The sequence below is a fragment of the Dipteris shenzhenensis genome, chromosome 11 (genome assembly GCF_047967505.1).
Source record: "Dipteris shenzhenensis isolate YYH24624 ecotype China chromosome 11, Dip_SZ_1.0, whole genome shotgun sequence".
Classification (NCBI taxonomy): domain Eukaryota; kingdom Viridiplantae; phylum Streptophyta; class Polypodiopsida; order Gleicheniales; family Dipteridaceae; genus Dipteris; species Dipteris shenzhenensis.
In genome coordinates this window covers 50,559,304-50,579,043 of record NC_141606.1, presented here as the reverse complement: position 1 = coordinate 50,579,043, position 19,740 = coordinate 50,559,304, and the positions used below count along the sequence as shown (strand labels likewise).

At 45.2% G+C, this 19,740-nt stretch overlaps 1 protein-coding gene across 6 annotated transcripts in view; it reads right to left on the bottom strand.

Moving 5' to 3' along the window:
* Positions 1–2,856: 2,856 nt before the first annotated feature.
* Positions 2,857–19,740, bottom strand: part of LOC147897133 (PH, RCC1 and FYVE domains-containing protein 1-like) — a 107,814-nt gene continuing 90,930 nt past the window's right edge. For all 6 annotated transcript variants that reach the window (XM_087381277.1, XM_087381281.1, XM_087381282.1 and 3 more), the window contains one exon: positions 2,857–3,872. In XM_087381277.1, the coding sequence (XP_087237403.1) occupies positions 3,734–3,872 (139 nt within the window). In that variant the 3' untranslated portion in view covers positions 2,857–3,733. The remainder of the gene's footprint in view (positions 3,873–19,740) is intronic.

Here is a 19,740-nt window from a genome sequence, read left to right as displayed (position 1 = left end):
TGATGTGGCATTCATAGCCCGAATGACATCACCTTACATGTTTATGCTGCCCATTTGATGATAAACACCATATTTTGCTTATCTTTCTTAATAGTCTAGATCTAATTATAAGCACTTTACTAATCTATAAAGGAATATAGCTTTTACCTTTTGACAATACAAATTTCATTAACAAATGGAATAGTGAATGGGTTAGGCATGGTTTGCACATTTGATTTCCTACAATTATTGTTTTGGAAGCCACCATGATTGAAAAGAGCTATTCATGTCACATGAGAAAGATTAAGGTGGAAGAGAACCCCACTGATGGCGACAATATTTGTGCTTCGATTGTTCATGCACGTGTCAATATTGTTTAAAAACCATCAAGAACTAAAGTGCATCTTAGATCTAGCGTTGATATTGAAACAAAATGATGAGATGGTTTTGCAGGTACGAAGTAGATGTGGTTCAATTGTATTGGACCCTCTAGATCTGATGGCATATCCACAAGTTGGTCTAGTACTATCTATTAAAAAGAAAAAGGATGACATCTAAAATGGATGGATGGCTCTCCTTTTGGGCAAAAAGTGCTTCATTAGGCATGCATCTTGAGCCAACTAAAGGCCCAAAAATGTTAAGTACATACAAGCAATCCAAGCTAGCTTGGTGGTAGTAATATCATAATGTTTTTGCATAGGTAGGCTTCGTTTATGACTTTATTCCTTGCAACCACTCTCTTACCAAATTCAATTAATTAATTAGTTTTTGGTGCATGGAGGGTTAATTAAGTTATGTTTATCTATGGCTTAGCTTTTCTCTCTAGCTTAATTTATTCATGCATTAATTAAACTATGTCTCTCCATAGCTTATTTTATTTTATGCAAAGACAATGTCCAAGGGGGGCTTCCCCAAACGTTCAAGAAGCCAATACCAAGACTGAACCCAAAACCTTATTTTCCTCAAAACCTTCTTTTCCTCGAGCGTGAGCCCTACCACTAGGCTATTAAGTCCTCTTTCCTTATAATAGTATTATAAATCCTCCCTCATTCCCCTCTCCCTTTGGGATGTCCTTTCCTCTTTAATGCCCTTCATAAGTGGTCCCCCCCTCCCCAATCTGCAAGTACCTCCCTCTTTAATGCCCCCCCCTCTTTTATTTAATTCAAGCTCTCCCCCTTCCCCATGTGAGTAATTATTGCCCCTCCTCCACCCTTTATGCTTAAATATTTTGTCATCATATACCACTCCCCTCTCCTCCCCTCCCGCAACTAATTAATTAATATGATTTTTTGAATGTTAGGGGCACCTATTCCCACAAGCTCAAAAGCTATTTGGCAAAGTTAGAAAGGAACCACTTTTGCAACCTCAAGAAAGTGACAAAGATGGAAGCCACAAATGGATTAAGGAGAACAACACGTGGCAAGACTAGAAGCGATAAGCTCTGTATGACTTGGCAAGGCTATAAGCAATAAGCTCCATAAGACTTATCAAGGCTAGAAGCAATAGCGTTCTATCGCCATTTCGACAAAAAACTTAACAATACGACACTTTACCTATGATCATGTTTTTTGGTAAAGCTCTAGGGAAGTTCTATCCACACTAACACAATGCTAACTAATTGACCATTTGACCTATAGCAACAATCTAATCCTTGATAATTTTGATCTCACTCCCTTATCAAATCTTTTTCCTCCCTGTTCACTTCGCCAATGTTGTGTCTTTTAGGCAGTTGTTGGCATCCGCCGATTGGATGTATAGAATCGTTACATCTAATCTTATGGCAACGATAACAGTTAAGTCCCTGCATGCTTTTGCTCCCTCTTCTTACCTTTACTTTTCTTGAAGCACACCCTCCAAGTTGATCAATGTGCAAGCATATCTACTCCTAGTGATCCCCCTTGAATATCTACCAACTAATGTTAGCATCTATCATAATTTTATGGCAACGTTCAACTTTCAAGCAACAACGCACCAAGATTTACAATCGCTAGATTGATCATCATGCCCAAGTAAAGTCATTGTATCAAATTAACTAATCAAGCAGCAAGTGCCCGTATTTGAGGGATTGTGATAAGTGAAGTCAACACAAATATGTGCACATCAATATCATCCATCCCAACATCTAACATGTCATAGAGCAATACAAGCAAGGAAAACTTTTTTAGCTACCTGTGCGCAAAAAGTTGCGTGAGGAACATGTTAGAAAGAGACAAGCAAAACTTTACATATGAATGATGGAACAAAAGGTAGCCAATATTGCTTTATAATATTGTAAAGAGCGATATGTTATTGTGATGAAATTTTGTAATAAGAGTGATAAAAAGAAGGAAATTTTGTATTAAGAGTGATGAAAAAGAAAGATAAAAAGAAAAGAAGATGAAAGTATGGAAAAATGAAGGGGTATCCTTCCTATAAATAAATGTGGCAACCAGAGGTCCTACACAAGGACAAGAGATGTAGTCATGCACCTTCATGGAGTCTGTTGCTATGCAATAGAGTATTCAAAGAAAGTTCAATTCTCCCCTTTACATCATACTAGAGCCATTGGACCCAACAAATACAATATGGGACTGTGAACACCTGGAAACCCTTAAAAATGGATACTTCTCCGTAAAAAGGCCCTATTCGTTAAGGTTTTACACAAGTTCAAGCCCAAATAAGCTCCAAACGGGGTGTCATTGAAGTGAGTTCAATACATATCACGAGGGTTGATGGAACCATGGGGTAAAGCAATCGTCAGAGGGAACCATTGGGATGGAAAACATTCTCCCCCAACAAGAACATCCATGGAGCGTAGTAGCCATTATTAAAGGCAATAGAGCTAGAGAATAGGAGAATTAGTCACAGTGGAAATCCTTAACCCTACATAAAATGGCTACATCTCTAAAAAACAATCATTTCAGTACTGAAATTTGAGGTCATCGAATTGAACTTTAAATGTTGATGTAGACACATTGCCAATGCATTATGGCTGATGTTTAGAGGCCCTTAGCCCATATTTGATGCTTCTTCCCTAACCGTCTTGACTAGATTCAGGTGCAAATCACATAAAGATTTGTACCATTACAACATGTTACAACATCATCCTGCCCATCCCATGTTCTTAGGAGGCCTTTTACTGCAAAGGCCCACTCTCGGAGCTACAAAGAAACCGATGTCGGTGTGGGAATGGAAGATGACAATTGGTCAGATCCATATTTTATTGACAAAGAAATAATGGCTTGCTTCTCACCATCCCGTAAGTTACAAAAGCTATTAATGAGATTATATTGTACATATAAATGGGACCCAATCGGCAGCGGTGCACATTTCCTAGTACGCTTCTTTGCAAATCTGTGCCAGGTCTGCCAACCCTCCATAAATGTGGAATCGCTTGTATATATCAAGCTCCCTCATAATACAATTTTGTTGCTTTGTGACCCGTAAGAGAGAGTAGTTATACAGTTACGAGTACAACCCCTTGGAAGACGCCAACTTCAGTCGGACGCAGCTATCCAACATCCCACCAAAACCTTACAAATCCAGCTTCACCGAGCATAAAATATTCAGCTCAGATCCAATTCCACATTCGCAGATTAATTTTCACCTTTTGACTCCCAATTCTTGTCAATGAAACCAGTCTTTGGACCAGTTGCATCAAGCATAGATATCATGGCCGCTTCTCAAAATGCTAATGAAAGTAACAGTACTCGAGCAATGCCTGACCTCTGAAACATGGCTGCTTCTCAAAATGTTAAGAAAACATTAATGTCACTCAAGAATCGCCTGACCTGTGTGCTACTGGAGCTCCTGAAGGAAAATTATTCACCCCCCGGACATTGTACTGTTCATATACCCGACCACGGTTTTCTGCCCACCAATGTTCAGCCTGCTTTTCACTGAATTTCCTGCGGCTGCAACCAAAAACAAGTATGCAAATATGTTAGACCTGGGTTAACTGAATATATGACAAACTCAAATGTGGAAACAGCACACACATTAAAAGCAGTGGTGCTGGAGGACAAACAAAAGCAGGTTGCAGACCAAAGCATTCCACAGCTGACCATCTAGACACAATAAAAGCAATAACAGAGAGGAAAACGGGTGAAAACAATGCACTCTAACGTTGTTTCATAGACTTAAAGAAAGCATTTAACATGGTACCGAAGGAAGCAAATAATATGGCTTGAAACCCCTCAAGAATAGACACTGAATAGACTCCCTTGCAAGGCAATGAAACCAATCAAACACAAGAACAGTACAAGGCAGGCACTGAGCGATGAAAGTAATATGGAGGATAGATCCAACAAACATTTATAAATAAAATTATTACTTCTTAGAGCTTGTGACATAAATTCATAGACAAGATATGACATGACCCTAAGAGAAGATTGTGAGAGATGGAGATGGTGGAGCCTCTGCTGAAAATAAGTTGCAAGAATGAAGATACAAGGGACTGTCAACATGACAAAACCTTACACCCTATGTTAAACCCAGACTAGGATTAAAACTCATACAAACCTAAACCAATCACTAATTGTGGTTAAGGGGCAAGACCTTAGACCATAAAGTACCCCTAACCCTCCTAACTAATTAGTACATTAGCAATTGCCTTAAGCATTACAGTATATTTCCAACACCCCCTGCAGTGACATCCTCCTGGTGTACTAGGAGTCATCTCAATCACCAAATGGCAGTAAGCCGAAAGCTTTGCGGAAAGCTTCAAACTTTTCTTCGAATAGAACCTTCCACGGAAAACCGTTTCGGCAACATTTCTGAAAAAGCAAAACGCTGTTTTGGGCCTCCGTTTTTCTTGCCATTATTTTCTCTTGTGCGGCGCCTGCGTTTCATTTTCCTGCCACCTTCGGCCCATTTTCTGCACCCCTGCCCCACCCGCTCTCCTCATGCATATATAGGCGTCTTCTTGGCCTAAAAACAGGCTGTTGCATCCTGCTTGCAGCCTCTGCAAGCTCCTAGTTCACTGCCCCTACACAGCCAGCATTTTCTGACTTCACTAATGATATATTTATGTAAAATATATATACATTCGCAACCTTAAAATCCGAAACTCTGTTTCCACCGTTTCTTCCGGTAGCCAAAACTCTGAAACATCGTTTCCCGCCATGCTCCATATCACCATTTCTGAAACTCCTAAAAACTATCGAACCTTGGTGGAAAGATCTGCAACATTTTGATGCGTAGGACAAAAATCAAACTGATCTCTCTTGCATGCAATCTCCCTAACATAAACGATAGTGTATCTCAATGTGCCTTGTGCATGCATGAAACATAGAATCTTATGCCAATGCAATAGCACTCTCCCTATCAGTGAGTATGGGTGCAGATGGTTGCAAACCACCACGAAGATCTACCATCAATCTTCTGAGCCATACACATTCTAGTTTAGTTGTGAAGGCTGCCATATATTCAAGTTCATGAGATGATGCTGCCAAAGTGGATTGTTTCTTGCTCAACAAAGAAATGCATCAATTACCAATAAAGAAACAACTTCAATTGGTGGAGTGTCTGGTATCGTAATTCATCTGATTGCATAAACTGAATGCCCAAATAATAGTGTAATTGCCCCAGAATAGACATCTTGAATGAAGCTTCAAGGTCGTTCTTGAAATCTGCAATTTCCTCTTCACTTGTGCCTATGAGCAGCATATTATCCACATATCTATGTGAAGGCACGTGAAGATTTGGGAAGGCACCCCGCTCAAGCACTGACGTGTGACGTTGCACACCCAGCTCAGCAGATGACGTGGCGGTGCATGCTTGTGTGACACGTGGCAGTCCATGTAGGCAGGACACGTGGTAGGTGCTGACATGGCAGGGCTGACAGGAAGCTGACATGGCACTGACACATGGCAGACATGTCAGCTGCTGATGTGGCAGCCAGCTGGACTGCTGAGATGGCAAACTAGTGGCTAGACTAACCCTGGTTTGTTGGACTCTAGTTAGAGGTTCAGTAAGTGGGCCAACCAAACCAAACTGGTTGGTGTAAGCTTGGTCTACTCAACTGTATTTAGTTACTCTCAGTTACAGACTAACTGGCCTGCTCAACTAACCAGACCAGAAAAAAAAAAGTCAGTCCAGTTAGTGTAACTAGCCGGTTACAAATCTAGTTACTGTCAAAAAAAAAAACAGTCTGACAGAGCAGAATTACTGACAGTTTTCTTTGTCTGTTAGAGACATTATTTACTAAAGGAGGAAAAGAGGAGAAGGAGAAGGAGAAGGAGACATATGCTCATGCATAAGCATAAGCATAAAAAAAGCAAAAATCAGAGATTTGCATAAAAAAAGGAATGCATGCCTTTGTGCTCAGGAAAAAGGGAATCAGATGCATACTCAGTGCTTTTTGCAGCAGCCAGAAAAGGGGCAATATAGTTGTTGATGCCTTGGCAACCTTGTGGGTATATGCCTTGAGTTGACAGCCCGGTACTAGCATTGTGAATGCAAGACACCTCTTGTTGAGGTAATTTTTCTCTTTGAAAAGCAAAGGTTGCGTGCATCAGTTGCATACACAGTGTGTGAGAAACTTGCAGATCTCAAACGAGTTGTAAGAAAATGGCTCAATCACCTATCCAGTGGGATTCACAAGATAGGGATGCACATCCAAGACAGAGAAGTGTGCAACAAACTCAGCAAGAATTTGAGCAGATGGTACGCACTCATATGCAGGAGATGAAAAATCTCAGAAGGGATCCAAGAGCTCAGCATTTGTTTCAAGCATAAAATATGCCTAATGCAGCTTATGATGTGCCAATGCCAGAGGCACACTCTCGTGTACAGCCCGAGAGAGAGAGATCTCATAGGGGATAGTCTCATAGCAGGAAGAGATCAAGGCATCATCACCGATCTCCCAGTCCTTCACCGTCTACCTCGAGCTCAACTTCTGTATCTTCTTCTTTATCAGATAAACCATCCAAGAAAAGAAGGAAACACAAGAAGTCTAGGAAGAGTAAGTCTTTCAGAGAGACCAAGGAATTCAAAGAGGGAGGTAAATCTGTCAAGTTTATGACCTATAATGGACAATATGGTCATACAGACAAAGCATTGCAGTTCATCAGCAATTTGATGCTGCATTCGGTACAGAAAAGTTTTCAGAATCCTCCAAGTTAAGAATGGTCAGTCTACACTTGACAGCGACAGCTAGTGCACGGTGGAGTGCACAGACCACAGATGGGTCAGCCCCAAAGAGGTGGAAGGACTTCAAGCAAGCCTTCTACGAGCACTCTATGCCTAAACAGTTTAGAGATCATGTTCTTCAAGATTGGGACGGTTTGCATATGGATGCAGGAGATACAGTGGATGTGTACAACCAGAAGTTTTGGGATGCTTATTTGCAGGTTGCACCTTTCAAAAAGATCTCCAATGGAACCTAAATGAGAAAGTACAGAGCAGGTCTCAGTCCAAGAATTCAGGCAGTAGTGAATGCTTTGGGGGCAAAGAACATTCAAGACCTTATGCATTCAGCTTCAGTAGCTAGTCTTGTACCGTTACAAGATCCATCCATGGTACTATCCTTGCATGCAGGACGTGCTGAAAGAAAGAAAACTGATTTTTCAAAATCAGAAAAGAAAGAGTATCCCAAGGTTGAAAAGAAAGGGTTTCAGCCTCAGAAGCCGAGGGGTACTCAGTTTTCAAAGTCATATAAAGGCAAATCCCCATTCACTCCTGAATAGATAGCTGAATTCCGCAGAGATGGGAAATGCTTTAAATGTGGGAAAGAGGGGCATATGGCTGCCCAGTGCCTGAGAAGCCTTCGGGTTCTAAGGAGCAGAAAAAGCCACAAGTACCATCGAGGCCAATGGTGGAAGTGTTGGAATATGGAAAAAGAACTAGAACTAGAAACTGGAAATGGAAATGAGATGACAAGACTGAAAGATAAGAAATACCTTGAGAAGAGTGTAGACAAGACACAAGCTAGACAGATAGATTAGAATGATGTGACCCATTGAATATATGGGCCAAAGTACAAGACATAATGCAAGAGTGTTTATGGGATAATTGTAGAAGTGCCACATGGCACACACTCAAGACATAAAGACTAGACTTAGACTTAGACTAGGAAATAGTACACTTAGTGTGCACTTATCTCCAACACCCTCCTTAAGTGGACACTAGGAGTAAGAAAGACAAGACTAGAGGACAGACATAAAGATTGATAGACTGAGAGACAAGATAGAAGACATGACAGACAAAAGATCCTGAGACACCCCTCCTCAAGTGATATCCTCATATGGGTCCACAAGGGTAGGGACAAGATGGATCTAAAACATAGTCAGATTGATAGACAAATAGACAGACAGACAAGACTAGATAGACAGAAGACTGACTGTAGACAAATAGAAAGACCAAGACATTAGAACCCCTTGACCTACATCATCGGTGGTCAAGGTGGTAGACAAAACATAGAAGTAATCAGAAAGCCCATTTTTCATCATGTAAGGAAGGAACAGCAGGATCAGCTGATGGAGATGTTGCAGCAACATGGGCTGAGGTAGATCCAGGAGCTGATGTAGAGGTTTTGGAGTAGCAGTCCCTCTCCCGGTGATTATCACGGCCACAAATGGTGCATGGATGAGCCTTGAAACAGTCCTTCTCCAGATGATTAGTCTTCCCACAATGGGTGCAAGGCTTTCTTACCTTAGAACTGCCTTTCTTTGCTAAAAAGGCAGTGTCAGTTACCTTGCATTGTTGAGTTCTTTCTTCCTCTTGGAGAGCATTGATGATACCCTCAAGAGAAGGATTATTATGATACTTGAAGGTAGTGACAAGAGTAGCATAGGAGTCAGGTAAGCTTTTGAGAAGCACGGCAATAGCAATATCTTCGGAGATGGGAGACTTGACTGACGCAAGCTGAACCATAAGACTGCGAAGATAATTAACATGAGAGGCTATAGTAGCTCCTTCCTGCATATGTAGATCAAAGAGTGAGATCATAAGTGCAATTTTAGAGTTTTTAGATCGGGCTCCAAAAAGAGTATCCAGAGTGATCCATGCTTGAGGAGTAGACTGTATGTCGGAGATGTGATGAATGTAATCATCTCCAAGGCCAAGCAATATGATAGCATAGGCTTTGTCGTTCTTGGCAGTAACAATTTGCTCAGATGGACCTTCGGGGGCATCACGGTGAACAATGTCCCAAAGGCCTTCTTTCATAAGATGGCACTTGAGTTTGATCTGCCAAGTATGAAAATTGGACCCATTGAATTTGTCGATAGACATGAGAGAATGAGAGGAGGATGCCATGTGGGAAGGTCTTACCTCTTGCTAGGATGCAAGGGCAGTGTCTATTCCCTTACAATATTGTAGAAATAAATGAGAAGAAGAGATCCTAGAAGCCAGTTCTCTCACCACTTTGTCAGGGCCATAGCATATGACAGCCCATCGAAGCAGGAGGAACCAGCAGTTTGCAGATATGAGGATTAACAAAGACTGCTCAGCAAACTGAAAGAGACAATGTACAGTACCTTAGCAAGAACTGAATGCAGAACTGAATGCAGGTTGGGCAGAGATAAAAAAAACTTCAGCTCCTCCTTTATTTCGAACAGAAAAGGTACGGGCAGCAGCTTCAAAAAGTCAGGGCAGAAATGGCAGACAGATCTGCAGCAGTAGAGGCCACCTGAACTGGGACAACGGGTGCAGGTACAGATTCCGTACAGTCGTACGGACTGTACGGACTGTACGGACGCTGACGAAGACGGCGTACGGCGGCGTACGGCGGTCGTACGGAGAGCAGAGCGCAGATCTACAGCGCAATGGTGCGCAGATCTGCAGCGCAATGGTGCGCAGATCTGGAAGAGGGATGGCGAGCAGATCTACAGCGGCAGCAGGGTCAGCAGCGTGGAGAAGAGGGGCGGTGCGCAGATCTGTCGATGACAGCAGGTTCTGCGCAGATCTGGCGCTCAGATCTGGCAGAAATGATGCGCAGATCTGGAGCGCAGATCTGGCGCAGATCTGGAGCAGGAACACACAGATCTGAGAAAAAGGCAGACTGCAGCGGGGGAGAGTTCTGAGAGAAGACAGACTTGAGGGGAGAGAAGAGGGAGAAGAGGGATCAACCTAGCTCTGATACCATGTTGGAATATGGAAAAAGAACTAGAACTAGAAACTGGAAATGGAAATGAGATGACAAGACTGAAAGATAAGAAATACCTTGAGAAGAGTGTAGACAAGACACAAGCTAGACAGATAGATTAGAATGATGTGACCCATTGAATATATGGGCCAAAGTACAAGACATAATGCAAGAGTGTTTATGGGATAATTGTAGAAGTGCCACATGGCACACACTCAAGACATAAAGACTAGACTTAGACTTAGACTAGGAAATAGTACACTTAGTGTGCACTTATCTCCAACAGGAAGCAGTCCCAGAGCATGAGGGAGCAATATGCTAATGATGCAGATTTTGGCAAGATTTTACAGCAAATGCAAGAGGGGCAGTCCACCAGTCACTATTCCCTGAAAGATGGGTATCTAATGAAAGATGACTGCCTATGCATCACCCAAGAGATGAGGAAAAAGATTTTGGAGGAATGCCATGCACCTCCCTATGCTGGACATAGAGGAATTACAGCAACAACTCTAGCACTAGAGAGGTATTTCTTTTGGCCAGGGATGCGGAAAGATATACATCAATTTGTTACTGAATGTCTTACGCCTCAGAAAGTGAAGTATTATAGACGGAAGGCACCTGGCCTACTTATGCCTCTTCCCGTGCCTCAGGCACCATGGGAAAGTATTACAATGGACTTCATTTTTTATTTGCCAAGATCAAAGTCAAGGAATGATGGGATTTGGACTATCATTGATAGATTCAGCAAGCAAGCTCATTTCATTCCGGCTTGCAAAACCATAAAGGCAGACCATATGGCTAAGCTTTTCATGGCACAGATCTTTAAGCACCATGGTATGTCTAAGTCCATTGTCAGTGATCGAGATCCCCAAATGACCAGTCTATTCTGGAGAGCTTTATTTGATAATATGGGAACGAATCTGAATTTTTCTTCTTCTTTCCATCCCCAGACAGATGGTCAAAGTGAAGTAGCAAATTCTACAGCATTGGATATGCTGAAATGCTACGTGGGTGACCAAGGTTCAGAATGGGAAAAGTACCTACCATTGGTAGAGTTTGCTTACAATAATACAGTACACAGCTCTACAAGGAAAGCCCCCTTTGTAGTCATCTATGGAAAGGTGATTCTGCCACCTATCCTGAGGACCAAGGACGAAATAGTTGCAGCTGATCAGTTTGTGAGAGACCTCCAGACAACTTATAGCCAAGTCCGGACAGCAATCGAAAGGTCTCAAGAGAAACATAAAAGAGCTGCAGATAAGCATAGGAGATAGTTAGATCTCAAGGAAGGGGATTGAGTACTTTTGAAGTTCGAGAAAGCTAGGCTCCGTAAGTTTAAAGGCAAACAGAAAGTGTATGCAAAGTTATCTCCCAGGTACTATGGCCCTTTCAGGATTACAGAAAGAATAAATGAGGTTGCATACAGGTTAGCATTGCCAGAGCATTGGAGGATTCACAATGCATTCCATGTGAGTCTTCTAAAGAAATTCCAAGGGCCAGAGCCTACAGAGCCAGTATAAGAGGATCCACCAGAAGTGGATGAGCTGGAGGAGGTCCTTCAGCTAGAGCAGATTGTGTACCATACTGTACGCAAAGGCCCTCAGGGCAAGGAGTTTTACAGGTATCTTATAAAATTCAAGAATTATACGGCATTAGACGCTAAGTGGATGGATGAAGACATGTTGTCCGATCATCCATAGCTTTTGGATGTTTACAAAGAAGCTTTTCAGTTGAGGTCAACTGAATAGAAGCCGAAGGGATGTCAGCACGATGTAAATATCCTAAGTCAAAGTACAGTTGATCATTTATTTGATCATAATTAAAGAGTTTTCATATGTGTTAATTATGGTCAGAGAGTTCTTTTAATGGTCAAAGAATTCACTACGATCAAAGATACTTGACTCTGGTCAAGTAAACCTGACTTCAATCGAGGAGACTTGGTTTATTACCAAGAGGGTTAACTACGGTTACCCAGAGAACCACAGAGCTGACTACAGTCAGAGAGTGTTGACTTCGATCAACGAGACTTGGCATACGCCAAGAGGGTTAACTACAGTTAACCAAGATGTGCCAACTTCGGTTGGAGAGTTGTGCCAACTTCGATTGGAGAGACTTGACTATAATTAAGGCGCCTTGACCCTTGGTCAAAGCCTCTTAATTATAATCAAGAGTGTTGACTCCGGTCAACCAGAGAATAAATATATTTTTTTATATTTGTTATGTGTGCGCATGTGTTCAGTGGGGACGCCCACCGTGACTAGAATTAGTCCACAGTGTGTTATTTGCATGCAAAGCACTAACAATTAATAGGTACCATGATGGTGCGCTTTAATTAATTGTTGCAGGTACTAGGAAGAGTGATTTTCCTAAGCGCAATGGAGCCTAACAAGAGTCTAGGAGGCGGTTCGCATGACCAAGTGCTTCGAAGACTCCAGAGTTGCCCTTAGTGGCATGTAATTAGGAAAGTAATGTAGAGTTTGACAAGTGGCTTGTTGCCAAGAAAGAGAGCCTAAGAGCTCATGTATATTCATTCACGTTTGAATTTTGTATGAACAGCTTCCACGCTGAACCATGTACTCCATTTCCTCTCTGATGAATAAAAACCTTTTTGGGGGGGGGGGGGGGGTTCCAGCCCGACGATTGTCCTGGCCCTAGTGTATTTGTTGAGAGAGGGAGAGAGGGAGAGCAAATGATAGTGTCTTTACTGTATTTTACGAAGGAGGTTTCATAAATGAAATTATAATTGCTGTCTTTCCAGAGCGAGAGGTTTTACAAGCCTTCGGGGTTTCACACAGGGAGGGGGGAAATGGATGGGGCATACAGGCTGCTGATATCCCAGAAGATATGGGGAAAATTGGAATTTTGGTCATGCCGAAAATGCTACAGAAAATATGGCAAGGCCCAAGGGCGAAAATGCAGCTCTACAAACAAAAACAAATCCAATGGAAATATGTGAAATGCAAAAATACCTCAGGGAGGATATGTCAATGCTCAAAAGGCATTTAATCTACAAAATAAGAACCAGCTCCCATGACCAATAGGTGGAAAGGGGTGCCGGTGGGCAAGACCCAAGCCCAAGAGAAGAAAGAATCTGCAAAATTTGCCTCACAGGGGAGAGAGAATGGGCAGCATGTGCCGCTACAATCTTGAGCCTATGCACACATAAGATGAAAAATAGCAGGAGCACTAACAACCTAAACCCTCTTGGAACAACCAGCCAAACAGTCAGGAGGCTACCTAAAGGAAGTTTTGGGGACACCTCAACAAAGTCCTAGGCTAGCACACCAACTAGCTAAGCAAATACTCACAACATAGCAAGTTTTGTAAAGATTTCTTTTCAATTTTCAGATGTAAAAGAACCACTATTAGTTAATACAGGTTTTTAGTCCCATAGATCGTGAGGGGTCTCAAGCTGACTTTCATATAGTCATATCACATCACACCATCATCTCTCTCTCTCTCTCTCTCCTCATCCTCTCTACAGACTTTACCCATCCCCTCCTCTCCATCCCCGGTACCCGCTTTCTCTCCCCCTTTCCAGCCTTCTCCTTCATCCCCGCTACCCACCTTACCGGTTTCCCCCCTTTCTCCCTCTCTTTCTCCTTCCATGCCTTGCACTGTTTGTCCTTGCCGCCACATCCTACCAGAGCTTCAGCACTTTGAGACCCACCTCCGAGCTGCCCTTCAGATGCTTCACAGGAAGGACGAGACCATTGCTCTACTTACAGCTCAGGTTGCATCTCTTGCTGATCGAGTGACACAGCAGGATCGGGAGATCTTGTCTATTAGGACAGATCTTCAGGTCTTACAGGCGACTCATAGGACTCTTGCTGGAGAGATTCATGGACACACAGAGCGAGTGCAGCAGATCGAGACTCGCGTTCAGCACAGACACACATCTCCCACTACAGCAGTAGCAGCGGTTGAGGAGCGTTTGACCTCCCTTCAGACAGAGGTCCAGAGAGCCACAGAGTGGGTGGATGTCGTCCGCCGTCAGCCATCACAGCCTCAGAGATCGACTGTATCAGCTACATTGGCCGAGTCACAGCAGAGGGCCACAAAGGCCCTCAACATTCGCATTCGTGGTATCTTGCCCTCGGCGACAGAGTCCACAATGACACAGGCTGTGACCTTTGTCTCTCAGACATTGGGAGTACAGGATCATGGCATAGTAGGAGCATATAGAGTCGGGAGGGATCGTACTAGAGAGCAGCCCCTCATTATCAGATTCAGAGACGCCCAGGCACGTCTAGCTGCCCTCAGGAGGAGAGGGACACTCAGAGACCACCCACAGATTTCCATGGACGAGGATCTGACTCAGATACAGGTTGAGGAGCGTAAGGCGCTCATGCCTCAAAGAGATGCAGCCCGAGCTCAGGGCAAGTGGGCAGTGATCAGGGATGGCAGACTCATCACAGGCACCTTGAGGCGTGCTCCCACAGTGCTTAGAGATGGCAGACCAGCAGATATAGCCCCACCTCCACCTCCTGCTCCGACCGCTTGACGGGACAGGGCCCATGGGACACACCACCTGTTAGAAGTCTACGCATCGCTGTATGGAACTGCAATGGTTCTTTTACAACACAGCCAGGCAATCTACGGGGGGCATTCTTTGGGAGAGATATCATCTTTTTCACGAAGACACACGAGAGTCCAGAGAGACCTTTGCCACGAGTGACAGGGTATACATGGAGATCTGCCTTCAGGCAGCACACTCGAACATTTGGAGTGAGAGGATCTGGAGGAAAGGCCATTTTGTACAGAGAGCATCTCGATCGGATCATCACAGTGGAGAGAGCGGATTCACATGCCCGATTCTTGTGGGTACGCATCCGCCGCAGAGCCCCTCAGCGAGATCTTTTTATTGCAGCTTGCTACTTCCCCCCGGCGCAGTCGATCTATTCTTCCACTGGACCACGCCAGTCCATATTTGAGGATCTCTCAGCGGACATTGCGGATTTTTCACATCGCGGAGAAGTCATCCTTTTAGGAGACTTCAACGCGAGGACCTCAGACAGACAGGCCCTCACTTATGACTTCATGGAGGATCCGGTCATACTCCCAGCATTTCACGATGATAGCCTCTGTCGGACTTCATCAGACTGCACAGTACAGCCCACAGATCAGGGACGTCAGTTACTGGAGCTCCTCACCTCGCACAGTATGGTCATTTATAACGGCTTGTCCAGGTGGCCACAGTCTTCCATGCCTACATTCTCTTCTGCTTCTGGGCGTGGTACTAGTGTGATCGACTACATCATAGGTCCCCCAACTCTAGTCCCTTCCATCCATAGCCTTACTGTTAGCCCCTTCATGCCCTCTGCCGACCATGCACTCATCCACTTTACTTTGACTCATGTCTCCCATGACCCACCCCCCCCTCGTTATCATGACCGCCAACCCTATTATGAGGTTCATTTCGACCACCAGTTCGATGATGTATATAGCCAGAACCTCAGCCGCCTACTCCGTCCTCATCTATTAGATGCTCTACCATCCACGCAAGACCGGTGGGAACTTGTACATACTTCACTCGTTTCTGCCGCTCACATGTCGTTCCCTGCCACATGTCATTCGTCTAGTCCCCCACCGGTTGGTCTTGTTCCTTGCAACGGTTGGTATGACGAGGAGTGTAAGGAACTCCGCAGGAAACTTCACCTTGAGACCAAGGAGAAGTCTCCCCTCCTTGCCTTAAGCAAGAGAGACTACAAGTGGTTGGTTAGGTGCAAGAAACGCCAATTTCTAGCCCGGAATGAGGAGGAGCTGAGAAGCTTGCTTTTCAGCTGTGACTCCAAGGAATTCTGGAGAAAATTCCTCCGCTCAAAGTCTCAGAGCCCCCTCACAGATCCACGTGTCTGGTCTGCATACACTTCAGCTCTATACGATGTTCCAGATCAGCCAGCCATCGATTTATCCCATTCCCCTAGGCCAGCTTCATCTAGTCTCTTCACACCAGAGAATGTCCGTGCAGCAGTCCACCGATTGAAGAACGGGAGAGCTAAGGATCATGATGGATTGCAAGCGGAGTATGTAATCCATGGGATTGATGCCTTAGATTTTGTTCTTTCCCGTCTCTTCAATGAGTCTGTTTGTACAGGCCTACCACAGTCCTGGTTAGGCAATACCATAGTACCTATCCACAAGTCGGGGGACCCTATGGAGCCGTCGAATTACACGACCATCATGATTGGCCACGTTATGGCCAAGAGCTATGCATCAGTTATGGCCGAGACGACAGGACTCAGAGCCAGAGGGCAGGCTGGATTTCGCTGGGATCATTCGACACTTGACCACATCCTCACACTCAGGGCACTGGTAGAGGAGGCGAAGTCACGAAGGCAACGGCTTTATTGTTGCTTCGTGGACTTCAGGAAGGCATTTGACACAGTTCCGCGATTCAGATTGTTTCAGAGGATTCGCCAGATGGGCTTCAATGGAGAGATACAGTGGGCTATCATGGCTTTGTATGAGAGGGTCACTGGTCGGGTTCGGACACGTGAGGGGCTCTTAGAGGAGGTATGCAGCACGATTGGGGTGAAGCAGGGTTGCCCGCTCTCTCCTACTCTCTTTGGATTATATATTGATGAGCTAGAGATGTTTGTACAGATGACAGGCGGTGTGGGCTCTACTCTCTCAGGATCCTCCATTCCTATCCTCCTATATGCGGACGATGTGGTTCTCATTTCCTCTACTGCTCAGGGCCTCCAGCCACATATTGAGGCACTCCACAGGTTTTGCCAGGACAGGGGGTTGACCGTAAACCTTGGCAAGACCAAGGTTATGGTTTTCAACACCTCTGATCGTATTTACAGCACAGATGAGTTTTGCTTCACTTATGACGGACAGCCCATTGAGCTTGTTAGAGAGTACACTTATTTGGGGGCAGTTTTCAGGGGACCGGTCTTCACCACGACATATGCAGCACGAGATAGGATTAGTAAAGGGTATGCTTCCTTGGCTCATCTTGAGCGTTAGTGATTTCAGTCCCAGTTTCAGCATCCCGATACGAAATCCTTGCTTTTTGATACATTGGTGAGACCAGCTGCGATGTATGCAGCTCCTTTCTGGGCAGGAGACCTCGGCGCTGCAGATTGGAGACGAGTAGAGAGGTTACAGATCATCATGTTCTCTCGGCTCATTAGGGCCAAGGCTACAGTTCCGCACGAGATCATGCTAGCAGAGTTTGGAGCTACTCCCCTTGCATTGGATGCAGCGTTTCAGTCGGTCATGTATTTGCACAGGGTTAGGGAGTTTGGAGACTCATCAGCTGGCAGAGCTCGGTTGCAATGGTTAGCACTTGCATCTTCTATGGAGCTGGCATGATCTAGGGCCCGATACTGCTGGTACTTCAGACTCACTAGGTCGCTCACATCTCTTGGACTAGACATGGATAGACTGCCTCCCTTCCGATACAGCATAGATGCCCCTCATCCCGAGTTGACTCACCACGAGCTTAGCCAGGTCACGAGAGTAGACTTGCTGCAGCTTCATACGTATCGCACTTGGATTTATCCCACGCAGCTTCCGACGAAGATGGCCACATATCGTGACCACTTCCTTCGGATCTCAGAGGATGGATTTGTCATTCCACCAGGCTATACAACTATCCACATGTCCCACTCACTGAGGATTGCCCTTGGCCAGCTTAGAGTCTCTTCGCATCAGCTCGCGATAGAGGCTGGTAGGATGCGACGCATGGAGGATGGACGGCGACCAGGCCGAGAGACCAGGATCTGCCCTTGTTGCACCATGGGAGAGGTGGAGTCAGAGGAGCACTTCATTTGCAAATGCCCGCTATATTATGAGCTCAGAGGTAGATTCCACTGTCTCTTCACAGATGGCTTTGGACCTCTCTCACGAGTGATGGACTACGAGGATCAGCATTGCCTAGCTCTTTATGTCAGGGAGGCCACTATGCTTCGACGAGACTACCTCACAGACCATCAGCACAGACCGGAGCGTGATAGAGCCCAGCCTGATAGAGCTTAGGCACACGCTATACCAGAGGACAGAGACCAGGAGGAGCACGAGGAGGTCAGAGCTCACACAGGACACATGCCTCCACCCTGTGGATGTACATATGAGATGGTTTGTAGACACCGCAGGATCTTGTTACATAGGGGACGTACTCGCCGCTTCATCTCTAGACGATCCAGGATGATGGCAGCTTTTCGGAGGAGACTTACTCATGGAGATCTCGCCCCACCAGCCACTCACCTCACCTTTGCTCAGATTTGTACTCTCATAGCAGGAGGCAAAGTCGATGGACAGGATTTCCAGTATTATTTTGGTTCTCAGACTCCGTGACACCTGGACTTGTATCTTTGCATTGGCATATTGTACTCATCCCCCCATTTTGCACCCAAGGACGGTTTCCTTGCATCTAGTTTACTTTGTATTTAGGCTCAGATTTGACATTATGTACTTTCACTTGCATTGTATTGCGTAGCACTTAGATGATATTCGACGATGCCTCTTCTTTGTGGCACGTTGATTTTGTGCTATCTTGTATGCAGAGTTCTTGATGTCCCATGGGCCCATTTTGGCCTTTAGTGGACAATAATACACTCTCTCTCTCTCTCCACTTCAGGCTTCCGCACTACCTCTCCACCACCTCGCACTGGACGTGCCTCCCATTATGGGGGGGGAACTGGTGCTCCCGCTCCCGGTTGAACATTAACACTACGATTTGCACCCGCACCCCAAGAGAATGGGAGACAAAGCCAAGACAGACGAAAATAACAACAACAAAAAAAAGCAAACGACACAACTGAATTTGGAGGATGTGAACACACGTTACAACCGAAGTGGACTCAGGGTAAACAGCAAGGCAAAGTTAGGACCCGCCTCAGCTTCTTCAGCATCTATCTCTACCTCAACCTCAACCTCAACTCCCACTACAATGTCAGTTTCGTTTTCAGCTCCAACCTCAGCTCCCTCTATCTCTATCTCTATCTCTACTTCGACTTCAGTCACCGCTTCAGGCCCAGCTCTAGTTCCAGTCTCAGCTTCATCTACATCTACGATCAGTGACATACTCATGCCCATGGCGCCGGTTGTTGTTCCCTTTCCCTCTTCTCCTATTACAGCTCTCACACAGCTTATGACACCTACTTCCGAGGTGTCATACACTGTGCCGCATTACGCTTCACTCTCCCCTCTCCCTCTCAGTCAGCCCATCCACCCACACCCCGTTGGGACTGCCTCACCCATTCCACTGTCACCTCCGTTCCTCACTCAGCCACCGTCCAGTTTTCGGACTCAGTCCCACTCTTTCATGCCACACTCACCACAGTTTCAGCATGGACATGGGTGGACTGACACACCAGAGGCCCGTGAGACCCTACTCACGGAGATACATAATTTTCGTGAGCGTGAGATGGAGCTGGCTCGCTTCGCACGGGAGCAGGTCCGCTTCAACCAGGAGCAGAGCCGCATCATACAAGAGCAGGCTAGGGCCATTCAGGAGCAGGCGGGTCTTATTCAGGGACTCAGACACGATATCATGCAGCTCCGACAGGAGGTAACAGCCATACACACTGTCCCAGGGAGTACCCCGGTGGTCGAGGCACAGATTGCGAGCATGCAATCTGCTATTGAGGAGACTTCCAAATGGGTTGACGTGGCCAAATGGGAACTCGCAAGGGTCACCGTTTCGGCTACCCTCATGGAGCAGCAGCAGAGAGCCAGTAAGG